The sequence below is a fragment of the Coturnix japonica genome, chromosome Z (genome assembly GCF_054131305.1).
Source record: "Coturnix japonica strain WE chromosome Z, WE-NBRP24, whole genome shotgun sequence".
In the NCBI taxonomy this organism is placed as follows: Eukaryota; Metazoa; Chordata; class Aves; order Galliformes; family Phasianidae; genus Coturnix; species Coturnix japonica.
The window spans coordinates 16,336,476-16,358,494 of record NC_140702.1 but is presented as its reverse complement, the minus strand read 5'-3'; the positions used below and the strand labels follow the sequence as shown (position 1 = coordinate 16,358,494).

Here is a 22,019-nt window from a genome sequence, read left to right as displayed (position 1 = left end):
AGCACACTCTTCTTCTTCTCTCAGTGAAGGTTTCGGTACTGCAGCAGCAGCACATTGTGGACAACTATGATTATTAGACATTAGATCACTACCAATTTTTCTTCCAAAGTAGTGTCATCTTTCAACAACTCAAAACATCCAACTACATAACAGACAGCTTGGCTGTATTTTAAATTAGCACAAATGCTAAAGCCAGGAAATGTAATTCTCAGGATATCAGAACAAAAGGTTCAGAGAAAAAAGAATTCTCATATACTATAAGATTATCAGGACTAGACTGTCACACTGTGACCTTGCTGGCGCCTAGCTAATCTGACAATATTTGGCAGAGCATTGTTTCAAATCAATAACTAATTAACAAAGTACAAAAGAAGTTGTACTGTTTTTGAGGCTCCTTGTTAAAAATGGCTTTTGGTTGCACATGGGCAGAAAGGTCGCTTTTATGACATCTTCACGAGTCTTTCAACATCTTGCCACTGTCAGATTAAATTACTTTTAGCAATTAATTGTCATAAGTTAAAACAGAAGCACATTTGTTACAGCAGGTTGTCATAATGACATGGTGAGCAGTTGTTTTGATATGAATTTCTTTCACTGACCCTCTATCATATCTTAATTTTTTTGGTTGACCTAACTGGAAAATTGGGAGCAATCTTCTAACTCAGGCAGCACAGGCCAAACATTGGGGGTCTTATTGAGACTATATACTGAACAAAAATGGTGTAGAAATTTCAGAAATAAATGAAGATCCTGTGAACAATATACTATCTTATATTGAATATGTTGCTTATGATGTATCCAGTGGTGGGTGGGATAAAAAGAAATAAAAACACCTCAAAAAACCCCAATCACACAGCTTTTGTTACTGCTAAAAATGGTGCCTGATGCCATTTTAATCCCTTATTAACTAACACCATTTGTTTGACGTGCTTTAAAATCAGGATTAAAAGGACTCTGCAACCTATACTCATTTGAACAGTTGCTTACTTTGGAGATTTGGACCTTACTACACTTGAACTGAAATGATCCCACTCTTCAAGCTCTTTTTGTTAAACTTCTCTAAATCATGATGCATATATATTGTCAGTTTTATAGATTAGTCTTCCAATATTCACTGCCAATATTTATATGAGTTTGCCATGAAAAATTACATCTAAAAACCCTTGTATTTATTTATCAAACATTAAATCCCAAGTCAGCTGTCTTTAAGGCTTTACCATACCATACCATTATCAGAGGCTTTGAAGAAAGCCAGTTCACTCCAGCTGACAATGATGCAAACACAGTAAAATTTAATCATAAAAAGATACAATCATTATTGATTGTGCATCTCCTTCTGCTTAGTATCTCAGGTCACTCTTCTGTGAGGTTTCTTACCTCTCAGTATTTAGGAGGAAAAAGAAAAAGAAAAAGCAAGATGTAGTTTTTATCCACAGTTTTACACCTCAGTTGGCTATATATTTAAATCTTTTGTGTGGTTACTAATGTTATATAACATGAAATATTTCAAGCTTTAACTAACATATACAAACAAGGTAGTTTCCCCCAAGGGAAGGCGGTGGGGCACAAGGTTTCTGTGAAAGAGTCCCAAAGCATTCCCCTCATTCAAAAACAAAATTCAGATCTTTTACAGATATGTAAAAGTATGTGAAGCCTAGAGATCAAACTGAAAACTTGGAAAGTGTTCTCTCAATTAATACTTCTCGTGACATAATTTGTAAAGGAACACTGTGTCCTTTAAAGTTAGGGCAAAACCCACAATGTAATAATTAAGATAGAAATGCTAATCTAGACCTTCAGTGAAAGGCTGCAAGAAAATAACATAATTCCCAGATTGCCAGGTAATACCTGAATGTTTGGTCAGAAGGAAAGAACTGCAGAAAAATAGGAAAAGGGGTGGCAGATTAACGCCGCCCTACAGGACAGAGGGAGGAGGTTGTGCAGAAGGGTGGATTAGAGTGGCTGCAGGCACAATCCATAATAAAGACAGTGGAAAAGCTGTAACCCCAGGAACGCCCTGGGTAGGTTGTTTCTGGCTCTGTATGTCTTGTAGAAGCTAATTAACCAGATCTGCTGCTTAACTGAGATTTTGGAAGAGCTCTGAGAGCTCCCGTGGTTAACAATAGTTGAACAATGTTTAGCAATCAATGCTGAATGTATTTTGCTGTTTTTGTAGTTAAGCTCTGTTAGTAAAAATGTTTTTATACTAACATATTTTAAGTCTTAAGTCTTGTTTGTGTATAAAGCTGACAATAAGCAGTAAGAATCAGTAGTTGCCAGGTACCAGATGTCTTGGAAATTCACCAAACTGTGATCACATTTACAATGCCCAATATCCCAGCAAGATGCCAGAATACCCCAAACTGTTTCTCCACTAAGCAGCAAGGAAAAGTTTTGGAGCTGGTAGCGCATGTGTCTGCATGAACAGACTTTTTCTAATGATCAAAGTTCACTTAAAACACTTTCTGGACAGGTGTATCCGAAGAAATTAGTAATACCTTATGAACATGGGTATAAGTTTGGAGAAGAAGAGAAACTGGGGGCAACTTGCAATTAATGCAATCTGATATACAGATTCAGGGCTCACTTTGAAATTAAGTGTAGACAAAATCTTCAGAGTTCTACAAAGTGGTTGTGCACAGGCTTAATTAAAATGTTGTTCACTAATAATTTAGTAACGTTGCAAGCTTTTAAATTCTTCCATGTCTATCCTTTTCAGAACACATGCTTGGCAAATAGCCAATCTGAATGTCACAGAGTACTTCTGCTCCCCAAACTCAAAATCTGCTCTGTAGTTTAAAACAAAAGTTTGCAGACTCAGTTTAACAATGTAGACAAAACTCTTTTTGCTGAAGAAATAACAAAAGAGCAGGAAGGACACCGAAAGTACATTTATCCTTCCCATTATTCAAAGCTGGGCATGCTAAGAACATCTGGAAAACATCTGTGAAAAAACCCATACTGCTGTATTGCTCTGAGATCTTTTATCAAAATTTAAGGAGATGAGTCAGCTTGTAGAATTTCTTGATCCATTAAGTAATCTTGTTTTCCTCAGCATACCTGTGTTAAAAATGCAAAAGAACATCCCTGTCTCTCTCAGGGTATGTTTGCATAGCAGTACTTAAAAAAGATCACATGGCATTAACCATGCTCAGTAGGCTTCATGGTTTCAGCCACCTAAACCTACTCTTTATAAATGGATGACCAAGCGCAAAGTCAGTTGTGCCGCATGTTCAGAGAGGCAAACTGAACTCTCTTCAACAACCACAGAGTCTATGCACAGCTTAAATACTGCCTTGAGGGTTGGAGTGGAACTTGGTCATGTAGAACCATTGAACCATGTTAGCTAGAAAGGATGCCTGGAGGTCCTGTAGTCCAGTGCCTTGCTCAAAGCAGTGTCAAACAGGACTGCTCACAAGCACTGAGCCTGACACTTTCAATCAAAGGATAAAAATGTGAGCTGCGTTGTGTCAGTGTCATAGAGGCTCCTCCAACTTTGAACTACATGCATTTGGGACAGTGACTTTGAATGCAGTTGATGCAGAAGACTATTGCAGATGATGTTAACTTGTTTACAATATTTCCATATCACAACTTCATCCCTCCAACTTTTGTATATTCTTACAACTCCCATCAGAACTGAGGCACCAGTCACCTTTTGCAACTCCAGTTTTTGTTTGCTGATTCTAGCTGGCCTGAATTTTGCCTGGTCACTTTATTTTAGGTAGAAATAGACACTATTTCAGAATGCTGTTAGAATGCCACGCTATGGTTATTCACCAGAATTCTAACAGAATAATAATATTATGTGAACTGCCACACCTGTGATGATGGTGTCTAGTGAATATCAGTATAAAACTTCATTTAAGACTCAGCCAAACTCTGCCAGGCAGGTGCAGCTGGTATTCCAAAACAGACAGCGAGAAGAAACAGTAAAAGAACATACTGAACAGACATTCAGCATAACAGAAAGGTATTTAGGACAAGCAGGCACTGTGATCAAATTCTGTTATTTTAAGATCCGTGAGAGCAATAATTCATTTGTTCTCTTAATGCAAAGAAAGTAGACCTTTAAATGGCAAGAGTATCTGAAAACTTGACATATCTCAAGAAGGAGGATTTCAAACAAGGCCAACAACTTCATATATAATGATATATGAAGATATAAAATCTTCATATATCATTTTATATATATTATATATATATATATATCATTATATATCATTATATATTATAAGGGATATAAAAATAAACAACAACCATTAAACACAAGCTTACAATTTTTTTTTGGCAGCCAATGCAAAGGACACCTGATGAAAAACACAATTCTTTCATGAAATGTGTTTGCTCATTTTTCAAAGAATGGAAAAGACCCTCCAGGTAAGAAAGTGCAGTGCCCAAAGGCCAAGAGACATGCACTGCAGGGTGGAATGTATAAGGGCGCTGACTTACCATGGAATAAGTCCACAAACTTAATTCAGAACCTAGAAATCTTTCAGTACAACAAACGTAGCCCAAATTTCTTCCCAGCTTAATTTGCTGATTTCAAAAACGGTCCTCAACAAAACAGATCCCAAAAGATTTGTCTTCATAATGTCCATATGTATGTTCTATGAGGTTAGGAATAGGGGAGCTGTAACACAATTTAGCATTGATGTCAATCGCCCATGATTGTAGGACACAGTCTGAACTTTCAAGATCCAGGAAATCAGATTATTCAGTTACACAGCAGGTGGAAAAAATATAGAAGATAGGAATGAAAAGCCATCCTGGAATGAAACACTAGTTTGCAAAGAACAAACATGTTGCAGTTACTTAGGAAGTACTGGGCATATTGTCTGAATTAACTACTTTCTGAATTTCTTGCTGTACTGTATGACTGGATGCAGTGATTAAATCTTCGCTTTTCATAAAAGGAAACCTTCAAGACTTATGTGTTCTATTCTTGCAAACTACCACTGAGCCCATTTCCTTCAGAGTCTGACGGATGCTGAACATGCGAGTACTTTCCTGGGTTTGGTGTGCCTTTAGCGTCTGTATGCACACATGCTTGTGTGCATTAGTTAGGGGAAATGCTTCATTCCGCATTGGTGGTATAGCAAGTGACTCAAAGTCATACTTTTTTTTTTTTTTTTTTTTTTTTTTTTTAAGAGATGCAGAAACTTAGTGATGGCAAATTATTTCAGTATACTCTGACAGTGAGCTGAAGTCCCATCTACCTTAGTGTGCAAGCCCCATGTCAGAATGAGAATTACTCATATGGTTTACCTTTAATACAGGAAACATGCTTTTGTTTGTCAAAAGTACTAATGAAGGGATGTCCTCTTCTTCTGAACAACATATTCAATATAGGCTGGATAATCTCCTCACTCTACACTTTTGCTAGAAGTACCAAACCAGAAGCTCCCAAACTATTTTAGAGTTACCCTATAGCCCAGAAGAACTAAAGGCTCATAAATAGATCTAATTCTTAGTAAAAATGCAAATTAAATCATATGTTACTCAATAGCTTTGTTCCTAGCAGTGCCATCTATTGGGAAGACTACCTAAATTCAAATATTATTTGATGATGAGGAAAATGTAACTCATTGCATACTGACAAATTTAGTCTTGCAAGTACGAATCAAAAACACAAAGAAAAAGAATGAGAAACAACTGTTAAATTACAAAGTATAGAACAGTGTGGCTGAACAGCATGCAGACAGCTCAGGAAAGAAAGCCTGCTACTGACACCACCAAACACAAAAGACAAAAAAGCATTTTTGATCAGTTTAGCATCCCCTTCTAGTCAGGAAGAAAAGGATACAACAAGGATTCAGCTGAAAGAGGAACGAAAGATTCTTCAAAATTTAGATAAGGTCAGGGTTGTAGACACCATAAAACAGACTACCTTAGCAAATACATCTACCTGGACACTGTGAAAACAAAGTTAGCAACTCTGAAGTTAGTATAAAAGTAGTTCTCGTGGAGTACTGATCAGCTGTGGAGTTCACTAAGGTACAGAAAGAACTGAGGTCGTGACTCTCAGAGTTCACAACAAGGTGTATTTCTTTCCTTCTATGGGGATGACAACAAACTGATTTCAAAGATCAACTATGTTCTCAAGGGGCAAGTAATTTAAAATGACATAGCACAAGATGTTGATTCACATGAAGGAAGAACTTTAGATAGTAAAATCTTTTGCTTATAACGATTCTGAAATATAATGAGTAACAAGGTGATGATAATTCATACTGCTGTGAATTGCAGGTCAGGAACTGATATTTTTTCTAGGCAGCTTTTCCCACATTTTTACATACCAGTGCTTCCTCCACTACTGCCAGCCCCTTTGGCAGTGGTCACTGCTGAGGCAGCCAAGCAGACTACAGAGGAACTACCAGAATAATCTAAGTTATAAAACCTGGATTTTTTTTTCCTATTTTTTTTTTTTCCTGAATTTTCACTTAGTTTTCTGTAGCAAATGAGGTCGAAACAGCACCGTTGAACGTACTGTATCCTGTGCCCCAGTCTCCTGTCTGCTGACATTCATTTCCTAGGACTCCACTGTTTTCTTGATTTCTGTGTATCATGGTACAGTCTTTTGATGCCCTATGCAAAACCCATAAACATTTTTAGAGTAGGGTTGAAGGGGGAAGGGAGGGGGACCTGGCTTTTTTTTGACAGCGCCATTTCTCTTAAAACAACTATATATGTTTATCTCAGAGAAATTATTTTTTGTGATCTCTCTGTATCTGAAGACTTTTATGGCTTCCTGCTCACTATGATAAAATACACACATGAAGAATCTCAACATTTTGCATACCAAAAGGTATGTTACCACTTGACCTCCCAGACACAGAAATACAGTATCAAAACATGCAATACACACAGTAAGTCAGAGGATATTATTCTTGGTTTGGATACCAGTTAAAAATAAAAACCAGTCTTTGATTCTGTTCAATAAATGATAAAGGATACTCGTAGAGAACAATCTGCACTGGCAGGAGGACTGACTAGAAGATCTGTGAAGTCTTTTCAGACCTTATCTGCAATCACTCTACAATCAAAGACAGGCACTATCTGAGTATAAGAAGTTTGAATATTTCATTCACCTTTGCCTTCGACAAGTTGCTCTGCTTTCTGCTGAGCTAGTTTTCTTTGCGATTAGCTTGCTAACTGTTCAGGTTTACTAGGACTGAAAGGAAGGATGACTTGGCTGACCTGTGCATGGCTATCTTTTCTAGAGCAACAGGAGCCTGGCACAGCTCATGGTGGGAGGAGAGATGCAAGCTGATTCTTTCTTTTTAAAACTTGTGGCTTGCCTCACATTTTAGGAGCCCGATCTAACAATACGCATTTTGTTGGCATCATGTAATGAATGTTCGAAAGGCAAGAAAGCAAGATAGCCCCAGTTTATTCATTTCCTTTGATTAAACCATACTTCTGAGATGCAGAACAAAGAGAGGGTGCAGCAGAATGAAGAGCCAGTCGTGCTCTTTAAGAGATGCAAAATCTTCCCTCACTGATTATCTGCTTTTCTGATTTCTTGCTTGCTCCAGGAAAAAAGGCAAGTGTAACTTTCCAGGCAAAACTTACTGTAAGAAGTCCATACAGTCTCAGGATTTTTAGAAATACCAAATATAACTGCACAAACTAAACAGCCTTTGTAGGAACTATTAAAGTTTAAACTGCAAATACTTTAGCAAGATGTCAGTTCACTGTAATATCTACAGAATGAAATGTTTTATGAACACGTCTTTCCTGTTTTACAAAAATTAATACTGGAGTTCCAAGCTATCTGACACTTCAGGAATCCAAGTCTTAGAAGTCTAAGTGTTGGTCCTCAGTGAAATCTGATGGGTTACGGTTCTGCAGTTGGCCTCAGAGGCTGGTGCAGTGCAATGCAGGCCTGCACTAGGACCTGCAGCACAGCTGCCAGACCTTCGCAGGTGTAAGAGACCCCTGGGCATCCAAAATGTCACAAGATGTTTATGTCCCAGCACCTAACTGCATGTGTTGCAAAGAACAATAAAACTGCAGTAACATTTAATCAGCTCTCGTAAGCCTTCCATTGCCAGGATGACAATTCTATAAAAGAAACTTCCCAAGCACTGATGGGAGTAATGGGCTCTAAAAAGTAAATACGGACAAACTAAAAAACCAAAAGCATATGTTACTTCAGCTGTAGGCAAAGCTACTCTGAAAGTTATAAGAAGGGAAAAGAAAAAAAAAAGGCTTTTAACTATAAAGACTGGGTGAGATTCTGGAGGTGGGAGGCCTGATTCCCAGTTCTGCCACAGACTTTTCCTGTGCTTGAACATGTCCCTTGCCCCTTGGGAGCTGTCTGCCTAGCGCTTGTCATCTTGTCTCTTCTGGTGGAATAAAGGGCTTATTAGCTTGGGTTCAGCAGCACACTAATGCAGTCACACAGGCTTTGGATGAGACCCTTGCCAAGTGGCAGGGTGGGCAGAGGTGACGGCCATAGGCCAGGCCACACAGCTGCCTGCAGGCCAGACTCAGGACAGGGCTCGATCTCCACACCAAATCTGCTGCTGTGAAAGCTGGTGTGCACCATTGGGCAGTCGGCCTTCTGCCACGCGTGTTGGTCTGAGCAAAGAACACGCAGCAATGGCACGCAGCCTGCTCACGTCCCACCAGCTTGTGTTGCCCGCCAGCATCACTGCTCATCAGCCCTGCCTTAATAAGCCCACTTTGCACCACTTGCTCCTAAATATTGGCATGGGTTATCCTGATACATGCATTTTTAGCAAAACAAATTAATTAGTTGCACACGATTATTTTCTATTTAATCTCTCACAGGAAAAGGGGGAAAAAAATTATTTACGAAAAGTTGCATCCAAAATTAACTTAATTTCATTCATATGCTGCTAGTATAAACAGCACTGTTGTAGACTGTGCTACAGCAAAAATAAAGTTTGCCACAGGAATCGTCTTTATTAAAGGAGCTAATCTTTCTGGGGAAATATTCCTAGCAGACGGGCCAAGGAAAGGCTTATCCCCTTGCCCAGAAAATCTGACCCCATCAGCTGGTCTGATAAAAGATATTAATTCTTCTACTTCTTCCTTTGCTGCCTCTTTGGTATCCTCTGACTATTGTGGCAACAACATTATTGCAAATTACTATTATTATAAAATTACGTGATCTACGCTTTTTTCTTTACTAACATTTCAGAATTCATTCAGTATACTTGTTTAAGTGGCGAATGCGATGTAGAAGGGGATAAATACCGATTTACATTTCTAAGTGTCTTTTGACATAGAGAAGACACTGTCAATGTGAAAATCTGTGGGGAGTGGGAGATGTCTTGGAGGATGGAGAGAATAATCATGTCACATTTAAGCCCGTATGATCTGTTTCCATAGAAAAAGGTTAGAGATCAACAAATTCTCGGTTTAGTTCAGTAATAAATGAAGGCTGGCTAGGGCATTACGTTTCTGGGGGAAGCATTAGGCAATATGTACAGCAGCAGCCTCTGGTGGTCTAAGAAAAAATGGTAGTATCTATAAGTAAGGATAGAGATATGTTTTTAAAAAGGAAGTATGTATATATTTAGCTATTTGACTTAATTTTGCATTCAACACATTAAAAAACAGATGCTTTTAGAATGATTTGCTGGCAATACGCTTGTTAAAATCTGAAGAGTATTAAAATTCATATTGCATTCATTAACATGTTAGATAAAAGTAAAATGCTCTTATTTAATATTTTTGTAAAGTATTATCATCAATACTTATTATCAAGAAGCTTTCTCCTTGGTTTGCCTTGCTAAAAAAGAAACCAATTTTATAAGATTGTTACTGAATTGATGACATTTTCTGTCTTCACTCATGAATTCACTTGGCAGATGTTTTCAAGAACAAAAAAATTCTGTCTTATTACAAAACATATTAAGCAGGTTTTTCTGCCATAATGTTTGATATGATGTTTATAGCCCAGACCAAATCAGCCCCTTTAACAAGCTATAACGTATGCCAGAAAGTACATTATTTCATAGTTAAAGAAACTAACAGCATGGAACAATAAGTACTTTGATCTTTCAGGCACTGTGCTTAATGCACTACACAGTCTAATAGTCGTTTTTATTTACATTCTTTTTTTGTGTGTGTGTAAAAATAGAGTGCAATTTGAGATTTTGTATTTTAAGACTCTGCTTTTCCATATTCCTGAATATCCCAGCTAATTTGCATTTTTCTTCAAAAATAAACACTTAATGAAATTTACAGTGGGAGAATTTCATTTTCACACATCTTGGAACATCTAACTACATACATTGGACCACCATCCAGATACCTTTAATTTCATCATATTGCATTTCATCAGAACACAACAGATCTTAATGACCCTACGATAACATAACAGGACATTTATTCCTATTTCTAAACAGTCAGAAACAACGTCTCCAGCATATCTGACACACACAAATCATCCTTCAACGCTATCTGCTGTGGATGCCTTCACTGTATCTCAAGGAATGTATCTACCACAGCTGCTAAGAGGAAATTTTTGATCTGTGTACCCATTTGCCTTGCTTTGCAAAGGTGATCTAAGGCTTACTCTGTATTTTTAAAAATTATTCAATGATTACTACCAAAACATATGCCATCCTTAAGTACTTTTGTAGAGTGACTCTATGATTTTTCTTCCTCTTATTCAAGATGTTAGTGAGTCAGAAGCATTCCTTACCACAGGGCAAGTAAACTTCATATTTTTTAATTTAAATTGCTCTTTCAGGTTGCCTATAATCCAGCTCCAAAGTCCATCATCCCACAGCTAAAGTAATGCAGGCAGTGATCCCAGGGTGTGAGGAAAGGGTGCTTTCTGTAGCAAACACAGTTCAACAGACCCAAGCATGGGAGGCAAAAAAACGCACTGTAAGTATGGCATTGAACCATTTTGTCTGCATCATGCTATGTCTGGAGAGATTATCAACAGTGTAGAGCATGCTATGTTCACAGCTCCTCTTGCAGCCACCTGTCTTAAGTTTTTACAGACTTCGCAGTTCTACCCAGCAGAGTAAATGGTATTCCACCATGGTATTCAGACACTAGCAGGCAAGTATATTGCAGGAATGTATCCTGCAGCACACCAAAGCAGGGATATTTTTCATTCTGTTTCAAAAAGCCTCTCTGCATTGGAGCCTCTTTAAGAAACACACACACACTTATATATATACATACATACCTATATATATATATATATATATATATATATATATATAAAGGATTCTTTCAGACTAAAACACTAATTGTATCAGAAAGCTCAGTTTCATTTACTTCACCCTGGAAAGAAGACCACCACACACACTTTCATTAAAACTTCTTCCCTTGGTTTGAGGAACACTGAATAAAGAGAATGTGAACAGTCATATTTGAGGCACAGACCCATGTGAAAAAGAAAATGGTATGGAGTCGTGCATTATATGTTTTGTGGGTCAAACTTCCTGAAGCCAAATTTCATGCCTCATCAAGCAAAAAAGCCACGAGAAGGTGGAACTGCTAAAAGAGGTATCAGAAAAGGTTTACTTTCAATAAGAGGACTCTGGGCCAGCGTGCTGACTAAACACATTTAAGGACAACACAATAATGTTCACCAGCTTCTGATGCAATTTGACAGAAAACTCACTGCCCTCTTAAGAGACAGAGACTGACCGCTAGGAAGAATGGCATATCTCATAAAGAGGATTGAAAAAAGAAAATAAAAAAAATCACACAGCAGTGCTCTGTTGGTGATTTTGAATATGTATATGTATCCTTTTGTTTCCTGTTCTTAGTTGCGAGATGTTTCTTTAAAAGATACGGTGATATTTATGGTATTAGTGATTCTTAAGGTCCAGGCTACAAAACCTCTTATCTGGTTAGTACTGCTGTATTTCTCCTACAAACACTTCAATGTTATGCCACAATTAGCAGGAGCACTTCAAAATTTAAGATGATTCTATCATCTCTTGTGCTGGATTTTTCTCTGTTTCACAACAGAAAGTCATGTACGTTTTTATCAATTTAAGCATGGTGTGGCTTTTCTGACATGTTTTACTGCTGAATGAAAATGCTAACTTTCATAATAAAGGCTTTGGATATTGCATGACTCAGTCTCGAATGTATAATGCATAGTATGTATATGAAGCAGAATGTGTCAAAGTGCAAATAATATTGTTTGTGCCCCCTGCAGAATTAGAAATCCTCGGGTAGCACTGTTATAACGATCCCATGCTGGTAGCATTACAAAGTGCAAAGGTTCACTGAGTAAGAAAAGAGCAGGGGACAGAGTTTCCTCATTACACCATTCTCAAACTATTCTAGCTTAAATATTTATTAAGATATTAATAACTCTCCTCCTTTATCTGCCTTCAGAAGTTCAGCAGAAACACAATGGATGGCTGCTCATATGAAAACAATACATTATAGGGTAAATCTGCTACCACGCAAGATGAACACCAGTATTTTCCACAATACATTATTAATTCAGCAGGTAATGTTAAAAATCTATCAGCCTATAACTACTGCCTCCCCAGTATATGACAATGTAATACAATAAATGCATGCATGACATGTGAAGCTAATGTGTTGCCAAAGTTGCTCTAGAAAGTGTTTCATATGTACACCTCTGTTTATAAAATCATTTGTACAAAGTCTTCCTTAAATCATCATAGCACCAGTGCGTTCCTCTGGGGTTTATTTGAAGTTCCTGCTTGAAATCAGAAAGGACTGTTTTGTAACTCTTCCAAAACTTACTTTACATTCAGCAAGTGACAAAAAATATCAATAGAATAAAGAGCAAGGAACTCTGTATGAACTCTTGAATGCCATTGCAGAAATGTGTTTGTTTTTAAAAAATCATGCTACTTATTAGCTAATATGGACAGCAAACATATCGACCCATCAGTAAACAACAACAAACAAAAGTAAAAGAAACTTACTCTAATATACATCTGCATTGTTTCTTTTTCTTTTTGAGGATTTCGATACTTCTCATAGAAGTCACGCCGTTTCTTTGTTTCCTTCTGGATTTTATCTTTTCTTTCCCTCTTTTCTGCAGGTTCATCTGAGCTATCAGAAGACAGCTGTACTTGGGCTTTTGTCTTCTCCACTTCAATATAGTTCTCATTGGGATTCAGTACTATTACTCCATAGCCTTCCTGTTTTAGAAGAGACAAAAAAAAAAAAAATAAAAGAAAGAAAAAAAAAAAGGAAAAAAAAAATCAAAATAAAATCAAAATAAAAAATATCAAAAGGGAGATTTGATACTTGAAAATGCTTTGTGTTTACTTTAATGCTTTTAAAAACACATATTTATTTCAGTAAGTTCACGTAACATAATTTTTAGAAGAGCATTTTAAGAATATCGTTTTGTTTCTTTTCTGTCATTAAAAGGATATTGATGTTTGAATATGTCTGTGCGTGCACTTATGCATATACGTATCCCTCAGCATCAGAAAAGTTGCCTGATTTACCTTTAAAATAATTTAATATGTTGTTTTATTCATAAGCACGTTATATGACTTTTTCAGAAAACAGTATTAAAACTGTAAGCAAAATATTATTTTAAAAACTCTACATAATGATGAATAAAAAGCCGTACGCTCAGTCAATAAAAACCTTTAAAAGAGAAAGGATAGAGGGAATTCATATATATATTAAAGAAAGCATGGGAAAATTATTCAGCGCAGTTTAAAATAGTAAAACCTTTTGTCTAGCTGACAAGCATAGTCTGCACAAGCCAATAGCGGCAGTAACAATGAATCAATACTAAAACTGATTCAGTGGTATTGCTTACAAGTCAACTATTTTACTGTGGAGGAGACTTTTAAGCACATCTTTAAATCTGCTCTAAAACTTCATTGGGATTATGTCCCACATTCAACAAACCCAGAGAAAATTTGTGACCTGCAGGATGCTTTTGAACATACCAGCTGCATTTTTGTGCCTTGGAAAATGAGCTGGTTGAAAAAATACATGAATTTATGAATGAGAAATAAATCTTGAATAAGTCAGCCAATCATTTTATTATGATTTTTAAATGATGGTAAATCATATAAGAATTGTAATATTTGTGAAAGATAATCGCAAATGCAGGGAGAAAAGGGGAAGCACGTGCATTTAACAGATGAGTCCTTAAAGTTACCACGAGCTCCCAATGAAAATCAAGCTGTCCTTTAAAAGTAAATTTTAATGAAGACTCACTTTTTGAGAGTGTCTACGCTAATTATCGAACGGAACAGCTTTATTCCAGCTTTTCGTTCAAGACTCCGTTCTGCACTTAGGCGAGGCGAGAAGATCAAAGAAGTCCACGTACCTAGCTTCACCAGAGTAAACCAAATCTACGCTGACAAAAGATACTTTATTCGGGCTTGCTTTATTCTAATCTGTAGAGCTATTCAAAAATCTTGTAACACATTGTGATCACTGTCAGGTAGACAGATTGTCACTTAGTGATTTTCTACAGTTGGACACACTCGACTAGTTATCAAAATCACATTTGAAGGAAGTTCCTACCCCTCTTCCTTGTGCCCGCACAACTTTTCACGCCCTTCTCAAATTTCTGCCATAGCTTCTCCTCCCACCAAAACTAAGCTAAAGGACACTGTTGCACTCTGCTAAACAGGGTGAAATAGAGGCATTCACTACACTGTCTCTGGTGTAAGGGACATCGTCAAAAAAGGTCACCATAGGCCAAAGAGAAAATTGCCTCCTTACTAGATTCGGTACCGTGAGTAAGTGGTCTCCTGTCATGTTTCTTCCCTGCCCTCTCCGCTGAGTGAATTGAACTTAGGTAAATATAAATAAATAAATAGCCAAATAAATAAGCGGAGGAAAGGGGAGGGGCAAAGAGAAACAGGAAACAAAAGGAGGCATGGTTCAAAAGCTGCCTGTGCCTTCACTGCCCGTATCGAAGCACAATACCACATTATCAGCAGATAAATTTCCAGCTCACAAATTTCAAAGCCCCGAATCCAGCACAGGGTAGAACTGCACTTCAGCAGATACGTGTTACTAAATTACTGGGGATGAAAGCGTGACTTCAGCTTGCTGACTGTGGAGCAGGGACTAACTTATCCCCACACTCATCACCAAGCACTTTGGTGGTTTCATCGCGCAACACAGGCTGCTCCCTTTGTTGTTCATCTTCTTGACCTGCTCATTCTGAGCAGAGACACTCTGCGTATCGATTCCTTTTGCCTTCTATACAATGCCAAATGCAAAATTCATGTATTTATTATGGGTCTACAAGTGTTACAGGAATTTGAAACCCTGCGTCCACTTTTAGCTGACCACAAAACAGACACATAAATCATCAAAGAAGTAGAATTTGTCTAAGTTATTGATTATGTAACTGAAAATTACATGACTCATTTGTCCAATTTTATGAGGACACAATGTCAATTTTTCACATAGACATCAACAGATGAAATACGATTCCATTTTTAAATTCCCCATGTCATAAATCAATTAGAGGATTTTTATCAATTATATTTTAAGCAGCATAACGCATCTCCCTCTACGCTTTAAAGCTTCTTTTCCCCGAGATAGCTTGTCTTTCCTGTCAGTACAATTAAAATAATTAGTAATAACTGAGCTTTTCCCCCCCACCCCCCATCTGTGGGAAAAAACTATCACCTTATAATTCATAAGAATTTCTCTTGGGAAAATAATATACTTTGGATTGTTTTGTTTATGATTTCCTTTCCCTTGTCCTCTGCATCTGAAATTACAACATGTAAGCAATGGCACCAGCGAGATTTGTTAGTAACAAGCATTTGACAGCAGCACCACGGAGGAAGTACGACTGGTAAAAACTGCACCTGATACCAGATTTTGTCAGCCTTAATGTGAGCATTTTTTATTTCTATTAATTTCCATTGAAAACAAATATATAGTTTTAGATAACATCAACGTAAACCATGTCTTTTAAGTTCAGTTTGTTTCTTAAAAATGTAGTCCTAAGAGTAGGGCTGCACCACTGTACTTCAGTGTGACCAGAAAATGAAAAATAAAAGGTGGAACTCTTCAGTGTGGTTGAACAAAATGAAAATTAATGCAAAACTCAATAAAAAATAACCCGCTAGTACTTAAAAACAGGCCTTCAGGAAGCTTTAATAGTAGGCAAGATACACAATCTCTGCCATAACTACTCAGCAGCCCCCCCGAAAATGACATCCGTTAAAAACTTATAAAAAATAGAAGTCATGGTCAGAAGGTTTGTACCTCACAACGGCATTAAAAATACCAACTTCTGTCTTGATGAGCTTACAGCATTATTAAAATGCAATGAACTCAGATGTAAATAATTACTGTAATTCTGGAAAGTTTAAAGTTTGGTACGTTTTCTATGTATGTAGTCACGGAGTTGCTTTTTCTATATACCCAAGGCATGTAGAATGTTAAACCACTGTGTAAAATGCACAGTTTATTCTCATACTAAAAAGTTAAATTTTTTAACAATGGTAAGAAAATTTTCCATACATCTTCAGCTAATTGAAACAAGCCAAGCTCAGTGCTCTACCACATATCTGAAAGAATACAGATGCCACACAGAAGTCAAAGAAGTTTGTCTGCATCATCCATTAGTATATCTGTGATGAGAAGTAATAATCAGGATAGGGACTGATAAATACAAGCTCCAGTCTCTAATCTACTAGCACAGGGGACACAATCACAGTCTCTCTTTCAGACTGGAATACTCTATTAACAGCTATTTCCTGCAATTCGCTTCAGGATAAGTTGGCAGCAAAACATCAGCTATACCAACTACTATCATCCTCCAAGTAACTACTTCTGGAGGTAGAGGAAATGATGATAGAAAGAGAAGACAGCTGAAAAGGTCAAGTGTTGGAAGGAATCAAAAATCTCAGTTACAATACCTTTACTACAAAGGCAGAACAATGTAGAAGGGTCTTTTTCACAGTAACACACAAGCCAGAATTGCAAGAGTGCTTTGTCTCTTACTGGAAGCTCAAGCAAGCTGTTTGAAATTGAAGGAATATAAAAATGATTGCATCTGGCAGTAAGACTGAGGTGGGGGGGGGGAGGGAAAGAATCTCAAAGTAGTTGAGGTAAACTCTCAGTCTTTTGAAACCTCTTCTGCCTGGCCAAATGAATAATGAGCTGAAAGCATTCAGCTCTGCATATTAATCCACCAAGATGGGATACCATATGTGACCAGAAAGGTCAGGGCTGGAGAGGAATCTTTTGACCTATGCAACTATGTTTTTGGACTGCATGCAAGGGTCTGAAAGAGATAATTTTCCTAAGCCTTATCGCCCTGAATTTCCAAGTTCATACTTCTGTATGGATTGTTTGCAGCAAGACCAGAGTTAATTCCCAAGGGAAATGCAGCTCCAAGTGTTCGTCTCCCTAAACCTGCCTGTGGTTAAAATGGACATGGCAACGTCCATTCATCTTTCTGAAAGATGTACGTTCTCTATATTCCCCATCTTTTTCACAAGAAAGGTACATATATGTCACTGTTGCGACATCGTAGGTGCAACAGCGGGATGAGGTCATGACAACCAATCAGAAGTCACTAGTGAAGCGTTAAAGTAAACATAGCTGTTGGAGATGCAGCTCAGCCTGAAAAATGCCCCCTCCATTATTTGAGCAATTTTCTCAAGACGTGACCTGAGACTGAAACGCCTGCAATGTCAGTTGACTCCGCTTTCTGTTTCCACCCAATGTACATTTTGGCTACTGCGCCCTGCTAACACTTTGCAATATTTTCGTCCCAGCTACACCTCAGCTCTGGGCGCGCTGAATTCCAGCGCCGTGTCCAAGTGTGTAAAAATGCCGTGTTACTGCCAAACACACATTGTCCCACTAAGTTCCCAACTTAAAATAGCTCATCAAGCTAGGCAGGAAAAGAAAACATGCCACAAAAAGTTTTTAGAGGACCACCTGTTGTCTATTATTTTTACATAGCACTTACTCATAAATCATAACACAGGGTAATTAATCAAGCTGTCAAAGAGAAGGTCAAAGGTTATGTGGGGGAGTCAGAAGGTCATGCATGGGCTGATAGAGGTCAGGGTCACACCGCATTCCTCATTATCAAGTTGGGATGAGAGACGGCCCAAGCAAACAAAAGTGAAAGCAGATGGAGAAGTGAGTGGATAGAAAAAAAGAAGAAAATTTCACAAACAAAAAGAAAAGTGAAAGAAGAATGTCAGTTGCCTTCAAACAAGGAGGAGAATAGAACAGAAATACATTGAGATGTTCTCAAAAGGTCTCACACAACACAAAGAAACTACAGTTTGATAATTTAAATACATTTAATATAACTTTCTATCCGATCTCTTTGCAAGTAGAAAACAGCGCTTCGAGATGGGCGCACTAGTTTTGATTGCATTTCACATCGGAAGTCAATACTTCCAAGCTGAATAAGACAAAAGGAACCTATTACTGCAATGAATGCTGATGGATATAAAAAAAAAAGCTTCTAAATGCTAAAGTTTACTCCTGCTTATGCTACAACCAATAGATGTTCAATAGAAAGTTTGAATGTTGTATGAAGAACTATACTTTCACACACACAAATACTCAAAGACACAAAGCATCATAAAAGTCCCCCCGGATGACACAACTGCTATAAAATATTCTATCATTACACTGACCTGAATTAGATGCAGAATACTGTGCAAAATTAGCTGTCACCCTTTCCTCAAAATCTTTGTTAATCTCATTTTGAATGTTTGCAGCTTTATCAACACATGCATCAATGTCAGCTCCTTGGTTACTGAACCGCTGTACTTGGAAGAAGATATAATTAAAATGTTTTGGCACAGAAAAGGTGAAATTGTATCTTCCCCTGTTCCCTGAGGAGTCTGTAAAACATGTAGGATATATTGACAAACACACACCCTTGTCTAGAGCCCTGACATCCCAGGTCACCCAACTCCTATTTATTTCAAAACACTCACTTTACACTTACCCAAACTGTCACCTGCTGCGTTACTAACTTTTAATGGATATTAGAGCTAGAAAAACAATAAACTCTTCATTTCCTTTCTGCTACTGCCTTCTAAATCCTCACTGCATTTAGCCCATGTCTCTTTGCATGCAGAACTGTATTCATCTTATTTCACCATACCTAACTTTGAGTTGGAAAGCACAAAATACGGCACAGGTATGGTTCAATTCAATATTTGATAATTTGGAGCTGGTGCAGCTATACTAAACACATCAATATTCACAGCTAAAAAAAAAAAGAAAAAAAAAAAGAAAAAAAAAGCTAAAAACTAAAAGGAAAAAAGAAAAAAAGAAGAGATAAACTGTTACCACATTTTGAGTTTACTGTTGAAAAGTTTTGAAAAGAATGAATGTTCCACATATGTCTATAATTAGCAACCTAAATATGTCTGCGCATAAGATCTGCAATCTTGTTTCATGGTGTTTGTTCCCAAGGCCAAAACTGAGTAAACACATCCATGTACCATAAAGATTTTACTCCCTCAGCTGCACTCTCTATTCTTGGTTGGGAACTTCTGTGCCTTTGTAAGCACTAATTTCATCACAGCTTTCAGCAGAAATTGTTTCTCATCGAAAGTGAAATGTGGTAGCATTAACTTAAGTCTGTGAACTAATAGGAAATAATTATGTTCATTTTCAGATAGTGCTTCAAACGCTGCTTAATAAACCTCAGCCTCATCACCTCTCCCTAACACAAGTTTCAGGCTATCAGTGGAGGCTGAATGGAACTGAATTCACCTCAACCACACAGGCGGAGTACAGGACTGCAAATAATCCTTCCATAATAACTGTCCAGGCTGCAGTAATGGTCTCTGCTCTTCTTCTCTAACTGTGCACAGCTTTGGGGTCCACACAATCCATGAAAAGATGAATTCACCAGTTTCCCCCAAGGCCTGGCATCTTTTAATGACACCCTACAGGATCCCCATCTGTAATTAATGTCTGTATTCTGAAGGCTTTTTCTCCTCTCTTATGAAACTACCTTACTTTCTTTTCCTAGAAAAACTGCAGCAGGTTCAGCTTGGTTCAAAGTTTCACACAGGAAACTCCTGCATATTTTACTTTTTAACTAAGGTTTTGGTTAAAAGGTCACTCGCCTTTATACTGAACTTCTTGAAAGCAATGCACCAGAAACACAAAGGTTATCAAATACTTTCGCAACACCCACAGAAGAAATACATAATTATTAATTCCAATTTACTGATGGGCAAACCAAGGGGAGTAACAGTTACTCTCTGAAACTCATGCTCAAATGAGAAGCAGAGATGAAGCTGACTGCAGAATTTTTTGATGTTTCTATAGTGTTTCTCTGCATACTTTTAGCTGACAGCAAAAGTTCTCTGCTGCAAATATGTTTTCGAATCCACTTTGTCTCCTCCCAGAGAATGTCACAGTATGTCTTAATTATTCCCAAATGTATTTTGTAATGAAAATACCCCCAAATAAGTTGCAAATTTATATTTTTTTTATGTAGCGCAAGAAGACAAAATGAGTTTATGCTAAAATATACCTTGTTTCCCTCTTTTCTAATCGTGTAAAATGTTTCTGTAAGCATTTTGTGAAGTGTTCTGTTGGCATTTCAGTGGGCTCAGAGCTTTGTCTAGACTTTCAACATCTTTAGCTTGTGCTGAGGCAATCCAAGTAGCCAAGTTCTTCTACTTCACCTTTTATCTGCAAGAATTTATACATATTAAACTACTACAGCAAAAGAGATAAAACATAAATCTCTTTGAAGGTCTCTATTTCAGCTTTTTGTTCTGCAGTGTAGAAGAAAAATACATTTCATACTAAGTGTTTTCTGTAAAATATTGAAGTTATCAAAGTCTTGCAAGGCAACACCCATTAAGCGCTGACCATCGTTTGTGACCACAGTCTAACAATCTTCTGTCTGAATGACAAAAAATTCAGTTGTTTTTAGTATGTATTTTCATTCCATTTCTCAGGGAGGTGGCTTGTAGTCCAAAAGTAAAGGTTTTGGTTTGTACCTAGCTCCAGTAAACAGGTGCAACTTGGTACACTGATGCTCCTTCCTTCCCACAGTGACCTATGTCAGAAGGCCTTCTTATACTTCTTCTGCTAAATAATTTAATTACTTATGAGTTATGGTTTCTTTGTAACCTTTTAAATGACTAACTCATTAAAATGCAAAAATATGCAAAACATGATGTCACTGGGTCAAACAGCTGTGTTGGTAAAATTATGGCTGTGAAAGTCCCTAAGAACATGAAAATATTAATAATTTATATTGCTCATTATATGGCAAAAACTCTTTAAAGAGATTTAGAGACAGATTAATTTTGTAATCACAAAACGCTACACTACCTCACGGTAACAAATCTTTTTACCATCTGTGACCCTTTTGTATACACAAAATATAGCTTAAGAATCTCTTTGTTAATAGGTTCTAAGTTACAAATACCGTTAAAAAAATGCCTTGTGAAACTCTACTACGAATGTATAGAATTGCAGTTAAAAAAAAAATCCTCTTCTGGGTATGGGTTTTGTGATCACTTATGTTTTTCTGAAAAGAGAGCAGATATCAAGAACACGTAGGTATTTCTTAAATGTCAGCGAGATCTTTACTGCAAATTCTTTGCAAATTGGTATCACATGCAGCTTGGTCTTGCGCTGCTTAGAGGCTATTGCTTTTTGAACCCAGCCGTTTTCTGGAATGCGTGAAGCAACAGACAAGTATTGCTGAAAATATGTAAACAAAGTATTATCACATCCAAAGTTTAAAATGTCTCATGTCAGTGCCGCACAGTGCCTCACTCGTAGTGCTAAAATGGAAGGACAGTGAACCCTTCATTCCAGGGATTCTCTATTGATTGTATCTTTAGACACACAGAGGTTTCAAGTTGCAATAAACAAGATTTCTGAAGCTGCTAGCTCCAGGTTTTTTCCTGCTGCACACACATAAGATATTGCCCTGTGAGCTACTAGAACTTTTCTCTGGGACCAATATAAAGCAGTGGCAAGAAAAAACCACAAACGTTAATAACTGAGTCTCTGGAAAAGCAAAAAGGAAAAAAAAAAGAAAGCAATCTGCTGAAAACAAA

At 37.4% G+C, this 22,019-nt stretch overlaps 1 protein-coding gene across 13 annotated transcripts in view; it reads right to left on the bottom strand.

The window, feature by feature from the left end:
• Positions 1-22,019, bottom strand: part of ARB2A (ARB2 cotranscriptional regulator A) — a 244,356-nt gene that overhangs the window by 109,673 nt on the left and 112,664 nt on the right. For 12 of the 13 annotated variants that reach the window (XM_015849692.2, XM_015849696.2, XM_015849699.2 and 9 more), the window contains one exon: positions 12,918-13,136. The exons of the other annotated variant lie outside the window; for it this stretch is intronic. In XM_015849692.2, the coding sequence (XP_015705178.2) occupies positions 12,918-13,136 (219 nt within the window). The remainder of the gene's footprint in view (positions 1-12,917; positions 13,137-22,019) is intronic. 13 annotated transcript variants of the gene reach the window in all.